The 20,137-nt window shown below is 40.5% G+C and overlaps 1 protein-coding gene across 1 annotated transcript in view; it reads left to right on the top strand.

The window, feature by feature from the left end:
- Positions 1-20,137, top strand: part of si:ch211-186j3.6 (neural-cadherin) — a 689,510-nt gene that overhangs the window by 203,899 nt on the left and 465,474 nt on the right. Inside the window, exons 3-5 of the mRNA XM_057844439.1 lie at positions 637-862; positions 8,449-8,653; positions 12,433-12,544. Of these exons, the coding sequence (XP_057700422.1) occupies positions 637-862; positions 8,449-8,653; positions 12,433-12,544 (543 nt within the window). The remainder of the gene's footprint in view (positions 1-636; positions 863-8,448; positions 8,654-12,432; positions 12,545-20,137) is intronic.

The following is a 20,137-nucleotide window of genomic DNA, read 5'->3' as shown; positions in this document are numbered from 1 at the left end:
GCTGGGTCTTTCAGCATGACAATGATCCAAAACACACAGCCAGGGCAACAAAGGAGTTGCTTCGTAAGAAGCATTTCAAGGTCCTGGAGTGGCCTAGCCAGTCTCCAGATCTCAACCCCATAGAAAATCTGCGGAGGGAGTTTATAGTCCGTGTTACCCAACGACAGTCCCAAAACATTACTGCTCTAGAGGAGATCTGCATGGAGGAATGGGCCAAAATACCAACAACAGTGTGTAAAAAGCTTGTGAAGAGTTACAAAAAACGTTTGGCCTTTGTTATTGCCAACAAAGGGTACATCACAAAGAATTGAGATGAACTTTTTGTATTGACCAAATACTTATTTTCCACCATGATTTGCAAATAAATTATTTTAAAAAATCAAACTATGTGATTTTCAGTTTTTTTCCCCACATTCTGTCTCTCATGGTTGAGATTTAACCATGTTGACAATTACAGGCCTCTCTAATATTTTCAAGTGGGAGAACTTGCACAATTAGTGGTTGACTAAATACTTATTTGTCCCACTGTATGTGTGTGGAAATGAATGGGCCCCACAAGGCTTAAAGGAATTGTACACCGAAAAAACATTACGCCCTCACAGGAGTAAGAATACAGACCATCCTTTCTCTCTCCAGGAGGGGACGGTCGATTCGAAGTAGACCGGAAGAACGGTCACGTGCGGACCACCGGGCTTCCTCTGCAGCGTGACCGCGAGTACCTGCTGACCGTGGTGGCCGCCGACCGCCTGGGGAGCCGCAGCGTTCCGGCCGTGGTATCGGTGGTCGCCGGCGCCAGGCCGCCCCAGTTCACCAACGCCTCCTACACCATTGCCATACCGGAGAATACGCCCGAGGGGCAGCCGTAAGTACCGCCGCGCATCCAACTGTGTCAAGTCATGCCAATCACTAACACCAATATAATGCTGCCTTCACATTCTCTGGGAAAGATGAACCTTACCACTTGCTAACTGGTAGTCACAAGTCATATACTTTTGTTGTCGTAGCAAAACATAACAAAAACTTGGGTTTAATTTTGGTTCGTTGTGTCGGCAAAACCGTTAATTTTTTGCTTGTAACGTAACACTATATGGCAAACACTTGTTTAAAAAAAAAGAGGTTTATAATTGTGTTTATAATTCTTTATAATGAGTTCCGTTCTTACGCTGGCGATGTAACCTGGAATTAACCCTTTAAGTACCCCTAAATGACCCCTAAATCTCAAAATAACTATCCAAAAACATGTATGCCATATTAATATTATAAAGTAAAAATTTGCGACACAAAGGGCGGACGAAACACTGTAACGTAACTAAAACAAAAAAAAAACTGCGAGAGACAAAATGGCAGACCGTTGCAAAATGGCATTTGGCATTTGGCAATTGGTGGAGTGTAAAAGGCAGTTGTTGTTTTTTTTAATATGGCAAAATATGGACATAGAGTTAGTGACAAAATTTCAGCAAGGGTGACAACAAAAAACGGTATTTGGCATATGGCATTACTTATGGCCTATGGCATTTTTTTGGCATGTGCCAGTTTTGTTTTTGTAGGGGTTTTTTTGGCATACAGGTAGACCCCTGGTTACAAAGGAGTTCCATTCCTACGCTGGCGATGTAACTCGAATTTAGTCGGAATTAACCCTTTAAGTACCTCGAACTGCCCCCTAAATCTCAAAACAGCTTTTCAATAACATGCATTATGTATACCTCATATTAATAAAATAAAGTAAAAAATGGCGACAAAATGGCAGATGAGACGTTTGGAGACGCAGGCGTTTGTAAAGTCAAAATCACGTAAGTCGGGTACTTTGTTAACCATGGACTACCTGTATGGCAAATTGGCAGTTTTGGTGACAGTTTTTTGGCAAATTGGCTTTTGGCATGTGGAAAAATGGCTTTTGGCATCAGGCAAATTGGCTTTTGGCAAATTTGTTTTTGGCATATGGCAATTTGTGGGGTGTAAAAGGCTTTTTTTTTTTTTTTTTACTATGGCAAAATATGGGCACAGAGTTAGTGACAAAATTTCAGCAAGGGGGACAACAAAGAACGGTATTTGGCATATGGCATTCCTTATGGTATATGGCATTTTTCTGGCATGTGCCAGTTTTATTTTTGTAGTTTTTTTTTTTTTTTTTTTGGCATACAGGTAGTCCACTCGTTACAAAGGAGTTTCATTCCTACGCTAGCGATGTAACTTGAATTTAGTCTGAATTAACCCTTTAAGTACCTCTAAATGCCCCCTAAATCTCAAAACAGCTATTCAATAACATGCATTATACCTCATATTAATAAAATAAATTTAAAAATGGCGACAAAATGGCAGATGAGACATTTGGAGACGCAGGCGTTTGTAAAGTCAAAATCACGTAAGTCGGGTACTTTGTTAACCGTGGACTACCTGTATGGCAAATTGGCAGTTTTGGTGACAGTTTTTTGGCAAATGGCAAATTGGCTTTTGGCATGTGGAAAAATGGCTTTTGGCATCAGGCAAATTGGCTTTTGGCAAATTTGTTTTTGGCATATGGCAGTTTTTTTTTTTTTTTCTTTTTTTGGTAAATGGCAAAATGGCTTTTGGTATATGGTATTTATTTTTGTAAACGGCAGTTTTTGGGGGGGGCATATGACAAAAAATGAACATAGTTATTGACAAAATTTCAGCAGGGCCGACAATGAAAAGTGGTGTTCGGCATATGGCAAAATGGCTTTTGGCATTATTTTTGGCATGTGGGATGGCAAAATAACAGGCAGGTTTTTTTTTTTTTTTTTTAAATAAAATATAGACATAGTCATAAGGCCAAAGATGAAAAGTGGTATTTGGCAAATGGAAAAATGGCTTTTGGCATACAGCATTATCTTTGGCATATGACATTTTTTTTGGCATATGGCAAAGTGGCTTTTGGCATATGGCAGTTTATTTTGTGAATGGCTAAATGGCGTTTGGTATATGGCATTTTTTTTAATTGCAAAATGTGGACATAGTCATTGACAGTATTTCAGCAGGGCCAAGAATGAAAAGTGGTATTCGGCATATGGCAAAATGTCTTTTGGCATTTGGCATTATTTTCGTCATGTGGCATTTTTTTTGGAATACAGCAGGTTTTTTTTGTGAATGGCGAAATGGCTTTTGGTATATGCATTTTTTTTGTAAATGACATGATTTTTTGCAAAACATGGACATAGTTATTGACAATATTTCAGCAGGGCTGAGAATGAAAAGTGGTATTTGGCATATGGCTAAATGGCTTTTGGCATATGGCATTATTTTTGGCATATTGCATTTTTTTGGCATATGGCAAAATGGCTTTTGGCATATGTCATGTTTTTTCGTAAATGGCAAAACGGCTTAGTTAGTGTTAGTGACAGAAGTTCAGCAGGGCCAACAACAAAAAGTGGTATTTGGCATATGGCAAAATGGCTTTTGGCATACGGCATTATTTTTGGCACGTGGCATTTGTTTTGGTTTATGGCAAAATGGCTTTTGGCATATGGCAGGTGATTTTGTGAATGGCAAAAATGCCTTTTGGTGTATGGCATTTTTTTTTTAATTGCAAAATGTGGACATAGTCACTGACAGTATTTCAGCAGGGCCAAGAATGAAAAGTGGTATTCGGCATATGGCAAAATGTCTTTTGGCATCTGGTATTTTTTTGGCACACGGCAGGTTTTTGTGAATGGCAAAATGGCTTTTGGTATATGGCATTTTTATTGTAAATGACAGGATTTTTTGCAAAACATGGACATAGTCATTGACAATATTTCAGCAGGAACGAGAATGAAAAGCGGTATTTGGCATATGGCTAAATGGCTTTTGGCATATGGCATTATCTTTGGCATATGGCAAAATGGCTTTTGGCATATGTCATGTTTTTTTCGTAAATGGCAAAATGGCTTAGTTGGTGCTAGTGACAAAAGTTCAGCAGGGCCGACAACAAAAAGTGGTATATGGCATTATTTTTGGCAAATGACCCCTTTTTTTTTTTTTTTTTTTTTTTGTAAATTGCAAAACAGCTTTTGGCATATGACAGCTTTTTGTTTTTTTTTTTGCATATGGCAAAACTTCTTTTGGCATGTGGTATTTTTTACAGACCATGCACGTCCAAATGTTCTATTCATTTTCAATGGAAGAAAAACATGCGCAGTTCTGATTTTTGACCATTTACTTACCATTACAGTGCATTCAATTGAAAATTGAAACGTCATAAGTCGAGGACTCCCTGTATTGACGGCAATTGACATCTAATCCATTTAGGGATTTAAATATATGATTTCATTCAGTTTCTTTTCGGACTTGAAAACACAGGGACATTTTTTTACAGGTATGGCTAGAAAACATGCTCAAGCTTTCAAGTTATGACAACAGTGGAACATTGACAACAATGTATCATTCATGCTAACCAATGGTTTCCTCCCGCATCAACACTTTAGTGCGCGTATCGACTGTCTCACGCATTGTGCGGCAGGCGGCTTTTACGAACGTAAAGTCGGACGGCAAACTTTCCAATAAAGGTCTCTTTTATCCGGTCCGCCTGGAGCGACAACAACGGCGCTACCACACCGCAGCAAAGCCGGCCGTGGCCTTCAACACATTTAACAAGCGCCACAAAAGTCATTACGGCATCGGCGCTATTGATTTACGGGCCCGGCAAACAAAAGGTTGAACGACAAAGGCGGGACGCCCTTTTATGGTGTGTTAGATCATTGTTTATTAGCGCGTGCGTGCTAGCGCAAGCACGCTTTTCTGGAGTTTAGCCAGCATCCTTGGATAGATTTCATTATCGTTAGTGTTTCAAATGAACTCATTCCGTGCCACCGATGGCGATAGACGGTCTATTCAGTGGTGGAACAAATGTGAACAGGGCCCGGGTGCGATTAGTATAAACGGGCCCACTGAGGTGAACGTCCGGCGGGTGGGAGTCTTAGTGGATAATTATTTGCGTTCCCCTCCACACTTATACAGACCCCTCGGTATGTGACTAGAGATATTTGAACACTTAAACACTATATTCCAGCTCAACGCCTCATTTTACCTTCCTGTTTGACCCTCCCCTCTCACAACCACGCTCCCTTTAAGCCAGCAAACTGACCCTTGAGGCCCAGGGTGGAATCAAATCCCGGTTTTAACACAAAGTGACAGGTTCCAATTTTGGTTTATATTAAATTCCATTAGATTTTATTCATTTAAGGATGGATAGATGGATTTTAGGGTATCAAACTCTGTTTTAAAACAAGGTGATCGGTTCTAATTTGAGGTAAAATTAGATTAGATTATATTAGAATAGATTTAGATTTGGATTAAATTAGTATGGGTGGATGGGTGGATGAGTTTAGGGTATCAAATTCTGGTTTTAAGACAAAGTGTCAGGTTCCTATTTGGATTTTGATTAGATTAGATTACATTATGGATGGATGGATGGATGGATGGATGGATGGATGGATGGATGGATGGATGGATGGATGGATGGATGGATGGATGGATGGATGGATGGATGGATGGATGGATGGATGGATGGATGGATGGATGGATGGATGGATGGATGGATGGATGGATGGGTTTAGGGTATCAAATTCTGGTTTTAAGACAAAGTGTCGGGTTCCTATTTGGATTTTGATTAGATTAGATTACATTATGGATGGATGGATGGATGGATGGACGGATGGACGGACGGACGGACGGACGGACGGACGGATGGATTTTAGGGTATCAAACTCTGTTTTTAAAACAAGGTGATCGGTTCCAATTTGAGGTAGATTAGATTAGATTATGATGGATGGATGGATGGATGGATGGATGGATGGATGGATGGATGGATGGATGGATGGATGGATGGATGGATGGATGGATGGATGGATGGATGGATGGGTTTAGGGTATCAAATTCTGGTTTTAAAACAAAGTGTAGGGTTCCTATTTGGATTTTGATTAGATTAGATAACATTATGTATGGATGTATGTATGGATGGATGGATGGATGGATGGATGGATGGATGGATGGATGGGTTTAGGATATCAAATTCCGGTTTTAAGACAAAGTGACAGGTTCCTATTTGGGTTTGATTTAGGTATTAGATTAGGTAAGGTTAGATGATGGATGGATGGATGGATGGATGGATGGATGGATGGATGGATGGATGGATGGATGGATGGATGGATGGATGGATGGATGGATGGATTTACGGTATCAAATTCCAGTTTTAAGACAAAGTGACGGGTTCCTATTTGGGTTTGATTTGGGTATTAGATTAGATTAGAATAGATTAGATTAGGTTATATTATGGATGGATGGATGGATGGATGGATGGATGGATGGATGGATGGATGGATGGATGGATGGATGGATGGATGGATGGATTTACGGTATCAAATTCCGGTATTAAGACAAAGTGACGGGTTCCTATTTGGGTTTGATTTAGGTATTAGGTTAGGTTAGGTTAGGTTAGGTTAGGTTAGGTTAGGTTAGGTTAGGTTAGGTTAGGTTAGGTTAGGTTAGGTTAGGTTAGGTTAGGTTAGGTTAGGTTAGGTTAGATGGATGGATGGATGGATGGATGGATGGATGGATGGATGGATGGATGGATGGATGGATGGATGGATGGATGGATGGATGGATGGATGGATGTAATGGATGGGTTTAGGATATCAAATTCCGGTTTTAAGACAAAGTGACAGGTTCCTATTTGGGTTTGATTTAGATATTAGATTAGATTAGATTAGATGTATGGATTTAGGGCATTAAATTCCGGTTTTAAAACAAAATGACGGGTTCCTTTTTTGGGTTTGATTTAAATTGGATTAGATTAGATGAAATTAGATTTGATTAGATTAGATTCGATAATATATGAATCGATGGATTTAAGGTATCAAATTGCGGTTGTAAAACAAGGTGACGGGTTCCAATTTGGGTTTAGGTTATATTATGTATTACATTAGATTGCATTAGATTACATTGTGGATGAATGGATGGATGGATTTAGAGTATCAAATTCCGGTTGTATAACAAGGTTAAAACAAAGTGACGGGTTCCTATTTGGGTTTGATTTAGATTTTAGATTTCATTACATTTTGGATGGATGAATGAATTTAGGGTATCAAATTCAGGTTTTAAAACAAAGTGACGGGTTCCTATTTGGGTTTGATTCAGATTTTAGATTAGGTCAGAATAGATTCAATAATATATGGATCGATGGATTTAAGGTATCAAATTCTGGTTGTAAAGCAAGGTGACAGGTTACAATTTGGTTTTAGGTTATATTAGATTAGATTAGATTAGATTAGATTAGATTAGATTAGATTAGATTAGATTAGATTAGATTACACTATATATTGATGGATGGATTTAGACTATCAAATTTCGGTTTTAGGACAAAGTGAAGGGTTTGATATAGATTTTTGATTAAATTAGATTAAATTTACTTGTTGGACAGATGGATGGATGGATGGATGGATGGATGGATGGATGGATGGATGGATGGATGGATGGATGGATGGATGGATGGATGGATGGATGGATGGATGGATGGATGGATGGATGGATGGATGGATGGATGGATGGATGGATGGATGGATATAGGGTATCAAATTTCGGTTTTAAGACAAAGTGACGGGCTCCTACTTGGGTTTTCATTAGATTAGATTAGATTAGATTAGATTAGATTTTATTTGATTACACTAGATTAGATTAGATATGGATAGATGGATTTAAAGTCTCAAATTCCAGTTGTAAAACAAGGTGACAGGTTCCAATTTGGGTTTAGGTTATATTAGATTAGATTAGATTAGATATGGATGGATCGGGTTCCTTTTTGACGAGACGTTCAATTGCACATGCACACACCACTGTTAGATTAGATTATATATTAATAGCTGAATGGATGGGTGGGTGGATGGATGGATGGATCGATTTAGAGTATCAAATTCCGGTTTTAAGACAAAGTGACAGCTTCCTATTTGAGTTTGATTTAGATTTTAGATTAGATTCAATTCGATAAAATATGGATAGATGGATTTAAGGTATCAAATACCGGTTTTAAAACAAGGTGACAGGTTCCAATTTGGGTTTAGATGAGACTATATTCGATTAGATAACATTAAATTATGGATAGATGACAGATGGATTGACAGATCGATAAACAGACTGAATATGCTAATTAAAACAACACAGTACAAGGAAAAGACGAATTTCAATATAATAATATAATAATCTTTGTTTTTGAGATTAGATTAGATTATATTAGATATGGATGTATGGATGGTTTGGGTTCCTTTTTCACGACACGTTCAATTGCACATGCACACACCACTGTTATTTCCGATATTGTCGTCAGATTTACGGGCTATTTTGTCCAGTTTCATGACTCATGCTAACCTTCCTCCCATTTAAAAATGATTGGACGTCCACTAGCGATAAACTCATTTAGATTCACAGTTTCCGCTGAACTCCTTCCGCCTGTCTCTCCAGCTTCCTGGCGACCACGGCAGTCTCCTTCCAGAAGAAGCCGATCGGCTACAGCCTTCTGATCAATCCCAGCAGTCTGTTCTCCATCTCGCCCGAAGACGGCCAAATCAGCCTGACCCGGCCCATCGACTACGAGAGCGACCAGCACCGCTATTTGCTGCTGGTGCGAGCCGGCGAGGGCCAAGACAGCATGAGCAGTGCCGCCGAGGTTTGTTGCAGAACCTGCTGTAGATTTTAGTTTTGTTCCATATTTAATCCGAAAATGCATGCAAAAATCCCTTTTTTTTAATAGATACAGTGAGGCAAAAAAGTATTTAGTCAACCACCAATTGTGCAAGGACTCCTACTTGAAAGATTAGAGAGGCCTATCGACAAACCTCAACCATGAGAGACAGAATATGGAAAAAAACCTCAGAAAATCACATTGTTTGATTTTTAAAGAATATATTTGCAAATCACGATGGAAAATAAGTATTTGGTCAATGCCTAAAGTTCATCTCAATACTTTGTTATGGACCCTTCGTTGGCAATAACAGAGGCCAAACATTTTCTGTAACTCATCACAAGCTTTTCACACACTGTTGCTGGTATTTTGGCCCATTCCTCCATGCAGATGTCCTCTAGAGCAGTGATGTTTTGGGGCTGTCGTTGGGCAACACGGACTTTCAACTCCCTCCACAGATTTTCTATGGGGTTGAGATCTGGAGACTGGCTAGGCCACTTCAGGACCTTGAAATGCTTCTTACGAAGCCACTCTATTGTTGCCCTGGCTGTGTGTTTGGGATCATTGTCATGCTGAAAGACCCAGCCACGTCTCATCTTCAATGCCCTTGCTGACAGAAGGAGATTTTCACTTAAAATTAGGGCTGTCAAACGATTAAAATTTTTAATCGAGTTGATTACAGCTTAAAAATTAATTAATCGTAATTAATCGCAATTAATCGCAATTCAAACCATCTATAAAATATGCCATATTTTTCTGTAAATTATTGTTGGAATGGAAAGATAAGACACACGACGGATATATATATACAACATACTGTACATCAGTACTGTATTTGTTTATTGTAACAATAAATCCACAAATGGCATAAACATTCTTTCTGTTAAAGTGATCCACGGATAGAAAGACTTGTAGTTCTTAAACGATAAATGTTATAGTTACAAGTTATAGTAATTTTATATTAAAACCCCTCTTCATGTTTTCGTTTTAATAAAATTTTCAATCAAAAGTAGAGTTAATATAATAAGAAGAATAAAAATAACAATAATAAAAATAGAGTGACCAAAGTTTTACGTGTATTTTGCATAGCTATTTTGATATGGAATGCCAGTTCATTTTGCATTGTTGTTTAAGAATAGGGCCTCATTACTATAGACTGAAGTGCTTTTCTTTTTGTGAACTTTTTTTTTTTTTTTGGAGAGATAGGAATATTATTTTTTTTGTGCTTTCACTAAACGATACTTACATTGGGGAGTGCAAGTATTTGATACACTGCCAATGAGTTTTCCCATTGACAGTGTGTCAAATACTTGTTCTCCCCACTGTATGTTTGTTGTGAAGGAGTTGCCAATAAACGGTGCGGTCCAAAGAACGCCTGTGTCCACTCGCCTTTACTGTATAACAAATATTTGTACATATCTTACCCAAAATACAGCAAGAGACACATAATTGCCACTAAAAGAAAGAAAACTTACCGAAATATGTGTGGAGCACAAATAGCAATTTGCATTGCATTGTGAATACAGCTTAAACGTCTCTCAACTACTAATTCTCCCACGTTGAGAAGAAATAACATGAGTATGGAACGGCGCTGCCCCCAAGCGATCGGTGGCATTTTCTTCACTCTTAATGTCCACAAACGGCCTCATTGTAATCTGTTTGAGGCAATATGCGAGATGGTCATTCACCCAAGCGCCATCAGAGGGCGGCAAAACTCCATAACAACAAGTGAGCTTTTCACTGTACAGTCATTTAAATCTGTCTGAGCGGGACATCTGCGTTAATTGCGTCAAATATTTTAACGTGATTAATTTAAAAAATTAATTAACGCCCGTTAACGCGATAATTTTGACAGCCCTACTTAAAATGTATCGATACGGCCCCATTCATTCTTTCCTTTATACAGATCAGTCGTCCTGGTCCCTTTGCAGAAAAACAGCCCCAAAGTATGATGTTTCCACCTCCGTGCTTCACAGTGGGTATGGTGTTCTTCGGATGAAATTCAGTATTCTTTCTTCTCCAAACACGAGAACCTGTGTTTCTACCAAAAAGTTCTATTTTGGTTTCATCTGACCATAATACATTCTCTCAGTCCTCTTCTGGATCATCCATATGCTCTCTAGCAAACCGCAGACGGTCCTGGACGTGTACTGGCTTCAGCAGGTGGACACGTCTGGCAGTGCAGGATTTGAGTCCCTGGCGGCGCATTGTGTTACTGATAGTAGCCTTTGTTACTGTCTCTCTGAAAGTCATTCTCTAGGCCCCAAGCCCGGGTGGTTCTGGGATTTTTGCTCACCATTTTTGTTATCATTTTGACGCCACGTGGTGAGGAGGGAGTTGAAAGTCCGTGTTGCCCAACAACAGCCCCAAAACATCACTGCTCTAGAGGACATCTACATGGAGGAAAGGGCCAAAATACCAGCAACAGTTAGTAGCCTTTGTTACTGTGGTCCCAGCTCTCTGTAGGTCATTCACTAGGTCCCCCCCGTGTGGTTCTGGGATTTTTGCTCACCGTTCTTGTTATCATTTTGACGCCACGGGGTGAGATCTTGCATGGAGCCCCAGATCGAGGGAGATTATCAGTGGTCTTGTATGTGTTCCATTTTCTAATAATTGCTCCCACAGTTGATTTCATTACACCAAGTGTTTTACCTATTGCAGATTCAGTCTTCCCAGCCTGGTGCAGTTCTACAATTTTTACTCTGGTGTCCTTCGACAGCTCTTTGGTCTTGGCCATAGTTGAGTTTGGGGTGTGACTGACTGAGGTAGTGGACAGGTGTCTTTTATACCGATAATGAGTTAAAACAGGTGCCATTAATACAGGTAATGAGTGGAGCCTCGTTAGACCTCGTTAGAAGAAGTTGGACCTCTTTGACAGCCAGAAATCTTGCTTGTTTGTAGGTGACCAAATACTTAAATAATAAATTCTTTAAAAATCAAACAATGTGATTTTCTGTTTATTTTTTCCACATTCTGTCTCTCATGGCTGAGGTTTACCCATGTTGACAATTACAGGCCTCTCAAATATTTTCAAGTGGATGAACTTGCACGATTAGTAGTTGACTAAATACCTATTTGCCCCACTGTATCTGATCTTTATGTTTGGCCATCAGACTGCCATGTATAGTTTTTGTTGCTAAACACAAAGCTGCTGACTATTCTGCCGGCTGTTCACAGTGATTTGTGGCTGAGTGTGCCTTTATGTGAAGGTGGAGGTGTGAGAGCCGCCTCGCGTTTCAGCTCATCCCGCCTCTCGTTTCAATCTGGCAACTCCGTGCTAACGCGAGCACGCAACGAGCCTTCGCGTGAACACACACACGCACACAAATCACCTCCGGGACTAGACATGGTGGGATTTTTTTTTTCCCCATTGTCCGTCTTTCCATCTGATATTTACAAAAGGATTTACCGATATTACAGAATTTCATCGTGCCGAGCGGGAATTAATGTCAGCGCTATTTACACACGCACCGCCTCGTGTATGTGTGCGAGTGTGTTTATCCCCCTGTGAGTGCTGCAGGCTGGTGCATCTGTGAGAAGATAATGCAGTTTACTGCGCAAGGTCCATCTAGAAGTGTATTAGACACATGCTCACTAAGCATACAGGTGCTATATACACTAGTACTGGCACGACAGGTGACATTCGCATATTCCTGCATGCTGGTTTCTGTACCAAAACAATGAAAATCCATCAGGGTACATACAGAACTAACAAGAAGAAAAACCTTGTTTTTAAAAGCGACTTTTCGTTTCGTCCATTTCAGGTGCGAGTCATCATCGTGGATGAAAATGACTGTGTTCCCGAGTTCCTGCAGTCCATCTACAGCAAGGACGGCGTTCCGGAGACGGTTATGACAGCCACGTCGCTGCTCCAAGGTGAGAAGTCGTACAAATAGGCCTGGGTGATTATATAAACTGGATTGTAGATTGGCAAATATTTGAAGTAATATTGACAAAATTCCTGAGCGAAACATATGCGGCACCATTTTTGACATTTTCTGCTCCGGACTTACGGTTTAGACAATACAACATGAAGTGTGGTTGAAGTAAGCAGGGTGTAGACAAAGTTAAAACTGCAAAATCAAACCAGAGGAACTTACACAATCTCCAAAAATGGACTCAGCACGACGTAGATGAGCGTCCGAGACTTTCTGTGCTGTGCATGAACTCCTGGAAGCGCCTGTATAATATACAGATTTTTCACCACTGCTCAGATCTTCTCTAGATCAACTAGAGACTGCAATTTCTGGAGAAATCACTCTGGGTTTTTGCTGTGTGGAGATACAGATCTTAGCCCCGCCCAGGTTGGTTTGGGGACATTTCGAGGACAATATCAGGTCACTTCCTGTTGATTTGGCAACATTTGGGGGACACGTAATGGTCATCACATGTCACTTCCAGTTGATTTGGGGACATTTCAGGGACATTTCCAGGTCATATCAGGTGGTTTGGGGACATTTGGTGGGCGTGTCCTGGTCATATCCGGACATTTGGGGGCGTTTCGTGGTCAAATCAGTTCATTTGGGGACATTTGGGAGGCGTGTCCTGGTCATATCAGTTTATTTGGGGACATTTGAGGGACACATCCTATTGATCTTTGGTCATTTAATGCTGATTGGGGGACATTTTTTTTCTACCATTGGAAAATGATTCGGAAATTTGGACGTCCATGGCAGTCAGTGGCATCGCGTTTTCGACAAAAGAATCCAAATACATTGGCATCAATAGAATCAACAAACATGGCCGTCAATGGCATTAAACAAAGTAAATGCCATTGAAATTGAATGGGAAATTTGGATGTACATGGCCATCAACGGCATCTGACTAAATTGGCCTCAATTTAATGTTAATGCCATTGGAAATGAATGGGGAAATTTGGACATCCATGGGCGTCAATGGCATCGACTTCCATATGCGTTAATGGAATCGGGGACATTTAGGGGAAACTTCTTATTGATATCTGACAGGTCATATCAGGTCATTTGGGGACAATTGGGCGTGTCCTGGTCATATCAGGTTATTTTGGAACATTTGGGCGGAGTGTCCTGGTCATATCAAGTCATTTAGGGACATTTGGGGGGAGTGTCCTGGTCATATCAGTTCATTTGGGGACATTTGAGGGACACATCCTAACGATCTTTGGTCATTTAATGCTGATTGGGGGACATTTTTTTTCTACCATTGGAAAATGATTTGGAAATTTGGACGTCCATGGCAGTCAATGGCATCGACTCACATTTGCGTCAATGGAATCCAAGTACGTTGGCATCAATAGAATCAACAAACATGGCCCTCAATGGCATTAAACAAAGTAAATGCCATTGAAATTGAATGGGAAATTTGGATGTACATGGCCATCAATGGCATCTGACTGAATTGGCCTCAATTTAATGTTAATGCCATTGGAAATGAATGGGGAAATTTGGACATCCATGGGCGTCAATGGCATCGACTTCCATATGCGTTAATGGAATCGGGGACATTTAGGGGAAACGTCTTATTGATATCTGTCAGGTCATATCAGGTAATTTGGGGACAATTGGGCGTGTCCTGGTCATATCAGGTAATTTGGGGACATTTGGGGGCGTGTCTTGGTCATATCAGGTCATTTGGGGACATTTGGGGGGCGGGTCCTGGTCATGTTGGGTTATTTGGGGACATTTGGGGGGCGGGTCCTGGTCATGTTGGGTTATTTGGGGACATTTGAGGGACCCATCCTATTGATATTTTGTCATTTCATGCTTATATGGGGACTTTTGTTTTTTATGCCATTGGAAAATGAATGAAATTTGGACGTCCACGGACCATCAATGGCATCGACTCACATTTGCGTCAGTGGAATCCAAGTACATTGGCATCAATAGAATCAACAAACATGGCCGTCAATGGCATTAAACAAAGTAAATGCCATTGAAAATGAATGGGAATTTCGGACGTCCATGGCATTGACATCCGTTTGCTTCAATGGAATCCAAGTACATTGGCATCAATAGAATTGATATACAAGGCCATCAATGGCATCTGACTCAATTGGCATCAATTTAATGTTAATGCCATTAGAAATGAATGGGGAAATTTGGACGTCCATGGGCGTCAATGGCATCGACTTCCATATGCGTTAATGGAATCAGGGACATTTGGGGAAATGTCCTATTTATATCTGTCAGGTCATATCAGGTCATTTGGGGACATTAGGGCACGTGTCCTGGTCACATCAGGTCATTTGGGAACATTTGGGGGGCGTGTCCTGGTCATATCAGGACATTTGGGGGTGTTTCGTGATCAAATCAGGTCATTTGGGGATATTTGGGAGGCGTGTCCTGGTCATATCAGTTCTTTTGGGGACATTTGAGGGACACATCCTATTGATCTTTGGTCATTTCATGCTGATTGGGGGACATTTGTTTTTCTACCATGGGAAAATGAATTGGAAATTTGTACTTCCATGGCCGTCAATGGCATAGACTCACATTTGTGTCAATGGAATCCAAGTACATTGGCATCAATAGAATCAACAAACATGGCCGTCAATGGCATTAAACAAAGTAAATGCCATTGAAATTGAATGGGAAATTTGGATATACATGGCCATCAATGGCATCTGACTAAACTGGCCTCAATTTAATGTTAATGCCACTAGAAATGAATGGGGAAATTTGGACGTCCATGGGCGTCAATGGCATCGACTTCCATGTGCGTTAATGGAATCGGGGACATTTAGGGGAAACGTCCTATTGATATCTGTCAGGTCACATCAGGTCATTTGGGGACAATTGGGCGTGTTCTGGTCATATCAGGTAATTTTGGGGCATTTGGGGGGGGTGTCTTGGTCATATCAGGACATTTGGGGGCGTTTCGTGGCCAAATCAGGTCATTTGGGGACATTTGGGAGGCGTGTCCTGGTCATATCAGTTCATTTGGGGACATTTGAGGGACACATCCTATTGATCTTTGGTCATTTCATACAGATTGGGGGACATTGGGACACCATTGGAAAATGAATGGGAAATTTGGACGTCCATGGCAGTCAATCGCATCAACTCACATTTGCGTCAATGGAATCCAAGTACATTGGCATCAATAGAATCAACAAACATGGCCGTCAATGGCATTAAACAAAGTAAATTTGAAAGTCGCATCCTATTAAACCACAAGAATTAGAGTGCATTAACACATTTTTTTTCCATTCAGCTAGAGAGTGATTTTAAGTTGAGCCACTGATTTCCCCAAACGGAATGCAGGTCGCTTGGGTCAGTTCCTGTTAAACAACAGCATGAACTGAGAGTGACTGTTGTCTGTCTCAATACGTGACTGACCAGCGACCAGTTCCCGATGTCAGATTGGATAGGCTCCAGCATTCCTGAATAGGATAAGCAGTGTTGAAAATAGATGGGTGTGTGGCTGATTTGAAGTTTTATGGCTGCAGTAAAATCAGCGGGATTTACTTCTTGTTGATTTATATGCCAATGATTATTTCCTCTAGACTCCCTTTTATAATAAATTTGGTTTTGAGGAGATATAATAACAATTTCATCCGTAACTGAGATAAAGTGTGTGGGCTGCGCAAGAAACGGTGATTTAAACCAGCGTTCAAATTGCCTGACGAAGCCAAGTATTGAACATTTTCAGATTAACTCATTCACGACCAAACCATAGACTTCATAACCTACTGACATGACAAGGGAAACGGGGCCGACTCGTAGGGGGCCTATTTTCAAAAACCTCAAATTGAAATATTTTCAAAACCAAAGCTGCTACTGACCTAAAACCAAAACAGGAACCTACCTTAGCCATATATGAGTCTCCATGAGCAGAGGCATCAAAAAATTCAAATTCGTTCCCCTTATAAAATCCCGATTCATTATTTTTTATATAAGTATAACACAATTTAAAATGGCAATAAAATTCTCAGACTCCTCACTAGATGCACAAAAATCACCAAATGCAGATATAATCTCTTATATTTTCATGATTGATAGCAATACTTACCATATTATATAAGTTTTTGACCAAATAGCAACTTTTTATTTTTATTTTTTTTAATTTACTGCAAGTTTTCAAAAGCTAATAAATCACTCAATTTAACATCAGAAACTTAATACTTGAGGAGAACATGCTGAATCAATTATAAATATGTAAATAGATTATTAATAAATTCTATTTACAATCAAAACCTATAATAGAATAGAATAGCCCTTCATTATCATTATAAACTATATACAGTAGGTCAAATAAGTATTTAGTCAACCAGTAATTGTGCAAGTTCTCCCACTTGAAAATATTAGAGAGGCCTGTAATTGTCAACATGGGTAAACCTCAACCATGAGAGACAGAATGTGGAAAAAAAAACAGAAAATCACATTGTTTGATTTTTAACGAATTTATTTGCAAATCATGGTGGAAAATAAGTATTTGGTCAATACCAAAAGTTCATCTCAGTACTTTGTTATGTACCCTTTTTTGGCTATAACGGAGGCCAAACGTTTTCTGTAACTCTTAATAAGCTTTTCATACATTGTTGCTGGTTGTTGAAATTCGCCCCCCCCCAGCCAAGGCGCACGGGAACAGCGACGGCCGGACAAAGTGCCACTCTGCCGATGCTGCCCCCGCGCGCGCCAACCGGGAAAGCAGAACTTCACGCGTTCTCTCTGACGTTAACCTTTGTACTGACTTCATGTTCCAAAAGTTTGAAAAAGACTCGCCGAAAGCAGGTTGACAATTTATTCGTCAACAATGGTAAAAAACAAGGCAAAAACAGACGACGGAGGGACAATTCTGGATCCAAAACAAGGCTACATGTTTCCGAGCAGCAAAAAATCTGTGTTATCTCATTGTCCAGTCTTTCTAAAGTCCTTGATGAAGCGGGCCGTGCTGAAGGTGTGTCTTTTGGGTCTTCCCCTCTGTGGCCGGTTTTGGGCGGTTTAGGTTCGTGCGCGGATGGGACGCCCGCTATCAACTTTGTTGTCCGGGCTGGCTTGTACTTGTTTTAGGACAAAGCGCTTTGTCCTTGGAGTTTGCTGGGAGAGCTGATTGCAAGAGTTGGTGCGTCAATCTTGTTCGTGACGCACGCTTTGGGCTTCTGTGATAAGACGGCATTGTGTATCTCTTCTATTTCTTCTCATTAAACTATGGTGTGCTATTTATTTTATATTAGTAGTGCAGTCCTACTGTAAATATGAAAATGATACTATTTCCTGATAAATTATATTACGTGTGTTAGAGTAATGCAAACAGTTAGACGGTGCCTATGAGAACCTGTAACATTCTTTCTCATCTCCCCCTCATTAGCCCGGATAAGGTGATTCCCTTTACTGTGTCAAAGGGCATGCAGTGGAGTCTGCTTAAACAATAGTTAGATGAATGTGTTAGATTAATGCAAACAATTATATGGTGTGTGCGATGACGGTATCTTTTCCCTTCATGGTATTTTGGCCCATTCCTCCCTGCAGATCTCCTCTAGAGCAGTGATGTTTTGGGGCTGTCGTTGGGTAATACGGACTCTCAACACCCTCTGCAGATTTTCTATGGGGTTGAGATCTGGAGACTGGCTAGGCCACTCCAAGACCTTGAAATGCTTCGTACGAAGCCACTCTTTTGTTGCCCTGGCTGTGTGTTTGGGATCATTGTTATGCTGAAAGACCCAGCCACATCTCATCTTCAATGCCCTTGCTGATGGAATGGAATGAGATCACTCAAAATCTCTCCATAAATGGCCCCATTCATTCTTTACTTTACTCAGATCAGTTGTCTTGGTCCCTTTGCAGAAAAACAGCCCCAAAGCATGATGCTTCCACCCCCATGCTTCACAGTGGGTATGGTGCAATTCAGTATTCTTTTTCTTCCAAACACCAGAACCTGTGTTTCTACCAAAAAGTTTAATTTTGGTTTCATTTGACCATAACACCTTCTCCCAGTCCTCTTCTGGATCATCCAAATGCTCTGTAGCAAACCGCAGAGGGGCCTGGACGTGGACTTTTTTCCGCAGGGGGACATGTCTGGCAGTGCAGGATTGGAGTCCCTGGCAGCGCATTGTGTTACTGATAGTAGCCTTTGTTACTGTCTCTCTGAAGGTCATTCACTAGGCCCCAAGGTGGTTCTGGGATTTTTGCTCACCATTTTTGTTATCATTTTGACGCCACGTGGTGAGGAGGGAGTTGAAAGTCCGTGTTGCCCAACAACAGCCCCAAAACATCACTGCTCTAGAGGACATCTACATGGAGGAAAGGGCCAAAATACCAGCAACAGTGTGTGAAAAGCTTGTGAAGAGTTACAGAAAATGTATAGCCTCCGTTATTGCCAACAAAGGGTACATAACAAAGTATTGAGATGAACTTTTGGTATTGACCAAATACTTATTTTCCACCATGATTTGCAAATAAATTATTTCAAAATTAAACAGTGTGATTTTCTGTTTTTTTTTTCCCACATTCTGTCTCTCGTGGTTGAAGTTTACCCATGTTGACAATTACAGGCCTCTGTAATATTTTCAAGTGGGAGAACATGCACAATTACTGGTTGACTAAATACTTATTTGCCCCACTGTATGTAAAATACATGCTAACTGCCCAGTTCTATGCTCTTTTAACCAAGAATCGAGTTGGAATTTGATTGACAGCTGATCAAAGCTCAAGATCAGCCAACTCTCGACGCCGGTGGCGCCTCATCACCACGGCAACAGTCGGCAAGCAGCTTGCTTACCGGCTGGCCGGTGAGGAGAAAAACATTACCAGACAAAAAACGAGATTTGACACTCTCACTTTCCCCAAAAAGACAATCTTCAGTATGTACACACACATTGTGACTATTACTATGACAACAACTTGTCTGGGTTTTAGGCTAGATTTGGAGTAGAAGTTTCCGGAACAAAGCAATTCCAAATTTGTCTTTCCATGATGAGCTTCCGTGTTTGAAGCCCACAGCTTTTGACCCATCTCATGTTCACTTTGCACATATTGCACTCGACAGTTAGAGTGCGCTTGAGTGTTCCCCGGTTTTGTTTTATACGAGAGCCAAAAAGGCTCCCGGCTTTCAACGCTGCATGTTAACGTTAGCGTGACACACAAAAAAGCCACAAAGAAAGCGACAGCTTGACTCGTCTCCACTCCTGAAAGTCGAGATCTTGTCTCGGTAATGGTCTCGCGAGTCTTGGAGATCATTTTGGGGCATTTAAAAATGTATATAGTGGTATGAAAAAGTATCTGAACCTTTTGGAATTTCTCACATTTCTGCATAAAATCACCATCAATCTTTCTCGATCTTTGTCAAAATCACACAGATGTAAAAACAGTGTCTCCTTTAACTAAAACCACCCAAACATTTATTGTTTTTTTAATATTTTAATGAGGAACATTAGCAAACAATGACACAATGGGAAAAATAAGTAAGTAAACCATCACATTTAAATATTGTGTTGCCCCACCCCCTTTTTTTTGCCAGCACTAACTTCAACCAGACACTTTCTGTAGCTGC

Source organism: Corythoichthys intestinalis, chromosome 1 (genome assembly GCF_030265065.1).
Source record: "Corythoichthys intestinalis isolate RoL2023-P3 chromosome 1, ASM3026506v1, whole genome shotgun sequence".
In the NCBI taxonomy this organism is placed as follows: domain Eukaryota; kingdom Metazoa; phylum Chordata; class Actinopteri; order Syngnathiformes; family Syngnathidae; genus Corythoichthys; species Corythoichthys intestinalis.
The sequence above is the reverse complement of the archived record's forward strand: the minus strand, read 5'-3'. Positions and strand labels throughout refer to the sequence as shown.